This window comes from Propithecus coquereli, unplaced genomic scaffold, assembly GCF_000956105.1.
Source record: "Propithecus coquereli isolate 6110/MARCELLA unplaced genomic scaffold, Pcoq_1.0 Scaffold32, whole genome shotgun sequence".
NCBI lineage: Eukaryota > Metazoa > Chordata > Mammalia > Primates > Indriidae > Propithecus > Propithecus coquereli.
Window position 1 is genome coordinate 9,030,909 of NW_012148841.1, and position 2,710 is coordinate 9,033,618.

At 31.3% G+C, this 2,710-nt stretch overlaps 1 protein-coding gene across 1 annotated transcript in view; it reads right to left on the reverse strand.

The window, feature by feature from the left end:
- Positions 1 to 50: 50 nt before the first annotated feature.
- Positions 51 to 2,710, reverse strand: part of PNPLA8 (patatin-like phospholipase domain containing 8) — a 33,053-nt gene continuing 30,393 nt past the window's right edge. The window contains exon 7 of the mRNA XM_012650300.1: positions 51 to 141. Coding sequence (XP_012505754.1) covers positions 51 to 141 — 91 coding nt within the window. The remainder of the gene's footprint in view (positions 142 to 2,710) is intronic.

A 2,710-nucleotide genomic window follows, 5' to 3' on the forward strand; every position in this document is an offset into this window, starting at 1 on the left:
TAATAATAGGGCCCTCAGAATACATGCTCTCACCAGACCTTCAGTTCCAGCTAGGTGTTATATTTAAGAGACTCTAAGCTTACCTTAGGACATGTGGGATTTCTTGCTGTTTCAATCATTAGTGCAGATCCCATTCTATCCCTTTATTAAAGGAGAAGAAATAAATTACATCAAAATGATTTTATCTACTAAATACCAGGGAACATGCACTGTGAAATTACTGTTTGTCCATGGCTTTGTTTAACTGCTATGAGGGCCCAAGGGAAAAAAAAAATGTTTAAGGATCTCTTCTAGGAGGCTTATAATCCTATTAATGCACATGAAATGATATGTAGTTATTTATTAATATCTAGCTCAAACTACAAGTATCTATAGTTCTGAGGTAGATCAATATAGGGTGCAGAAACTGAGAAAGATGCATGAAGGTAGCTTGACAAGGACACTGAAATATAGCAAGGAAACATATTCAAAGCCAGGACATATACAGGTTAAAAGCACAAAGGCAGAAAAAAAATCTGTTGTTTTCAGGGTCGTGCTGACAGGATAAAGGAGCTGTGTTAAGATAAGACCGCAGAAGTATGTTCAGACTAGTTAGAGTTACCTAAAAACCAGGTGAGGACATTTAGATTTTAAACTTGTTTAAGTATTAATAGGTAACAGAGAGCCAATGGCATCAAAAAACTACTTTTAAAATCATCAGAGTTCGCATTTGAATTACAACATCATAGAAATTGTCCTTGGGCAACAATTTCCATAATTTCATTTCACAGTTCCATAATAAGGAATTTTATTTCAGTGTGGACTTTTTCGAGACTTAAAAATTATATTTTTTACCATGAATTGAATATAAAGACTATGGTTTTCCCAACCTTCCTCATGAGTAAAACCATTTTTCTAATGACATTTTCCAAACAATACTCATGTTTCTCAACTAGAGAAACATTAACTAGAATGTTAATGAATTTCATTTAAAGGCAATATTCACAAATTCTTAGTGATCTACCCTTTATAAGCTTTTATAAATATCAATGTTAAAATGCTTTCCAAAATGGACAAAATCTTTCATCTTTCCCAACCTGATATAAACATTTCTTCTGCATGAAGATCAATGCAATTTTATTCTTCTAAGGGTCTTTATCTTTTCATAAAACTCTTAATATAAAATTGGAACAGAAATCCTAGGAGCATATTGCTTTCAAACTTTTAAGCAAAGTTCACACTTATTTTTTGTTTAAATCTTGATATTATCAAAAGAGCTAAAATGCTTTCATGAATTAAGTTATGAATATAAATTTGCAAACAAAAGTTAGGAAGAGTAATTGCTTCTTTCAGAGAGACGTCAAAATATGAAAAAATTCTCAATATTCCTAGATTCTACTGATGCTATATTTAAAAATAGTGTTCCTAAAATAACATGAAATCCTCATTGCAGGAAAAAAACATAAAAGTGCTCTCGATAAACAACGAGGGAAAAAAATGTTATGTCAAAAAAGGCCAGAAGGTAGACATGGTAGAATACAACAATATTGGTCCCCAGTCAATCACACTTCCTGGTATCGATGTCCTTGTTTGTAGTCTCTTCCCATACAGACCGTGAGCTTCGGTGGCTTTGGTCAATGGGATATCAGCAAACATGTCCTTAAACTAAGGCTTGATAAATGTTTATGCACTAGGGCTTGCCCTCTGGGAACTCAGAGACCACGTGATGAGACAAAGTTTGGATGAGAATGACCAGGTAGAGAGAGAAACCCAGCTGTCCCAGCCATATTGCCCAAACTACAAAGTGAACTTAGGCAAAAACAGAAGAAATGTCCAATCAAACCACAAAAATCATAAGACTAAATCATCATTTTTTAAACCACCAAGTTTTGGAGTAGTTTATTTTGCAGCAAAAACTGAGTGAAAAAACAGAAAAAGAAAAAAACTAACCACATTTATAAAATTTATCAATGCTATGATTAAAAATAAGTCTTTGAAAAAGCAAAAATGAGATAGCAATATGCAAATATGTGAAGATATTCTCATGAGTAACAAAAGGAAAAAAACATTTCATAGTAGAAAAGCTGGTTTTATAGTAAATTTTTAAAACTTCATTGAGAAACCTTACTAAACAGTATTAATTTTATGATTTCGTGGGAAATCATTTCATGGGATATGAATTATTTTTTTCTAATAGACACAAAAGACCTCAAAATAAGTAACATACAACCATAATGGATGGGAAGATTTCACAATTGGAAAGATGTCAATATTCTACAAAATAACTTATACACTTCATGTAATTTCCATCCAAATATCAGTGGGATGTATTTAGGTAACAGCAGTAACCTAAGATTCGCTTTGAAGATTAAATGAAAATGTTAATGGAACTGTGAAAAAGAATAAGATAGAAAACCTGTTATACTGTATCAATATAAAAACATTATACAAAGTTTCAAAAACTAAATTTATAGAATCTGTAGAAAAATAAATCAATAGAAAAACTAAAAACTTGGACATATACTCTAATATAGATAAGAATTCAAAATATGATAAAGGTGATGTTTCAAATCAGTTAATAAAAGGAAAAAATACTTGGTAAGTGGTACTGGGATTTTTGATTTAATATTGGAGAAAAAAAGCTTGACCCCCTTACAATAGACGTCGAAATAAGTTTCAGGTGACTTCAGAATTAAATATAAAATTAATAAAACCTTAAGACTAGAAAATA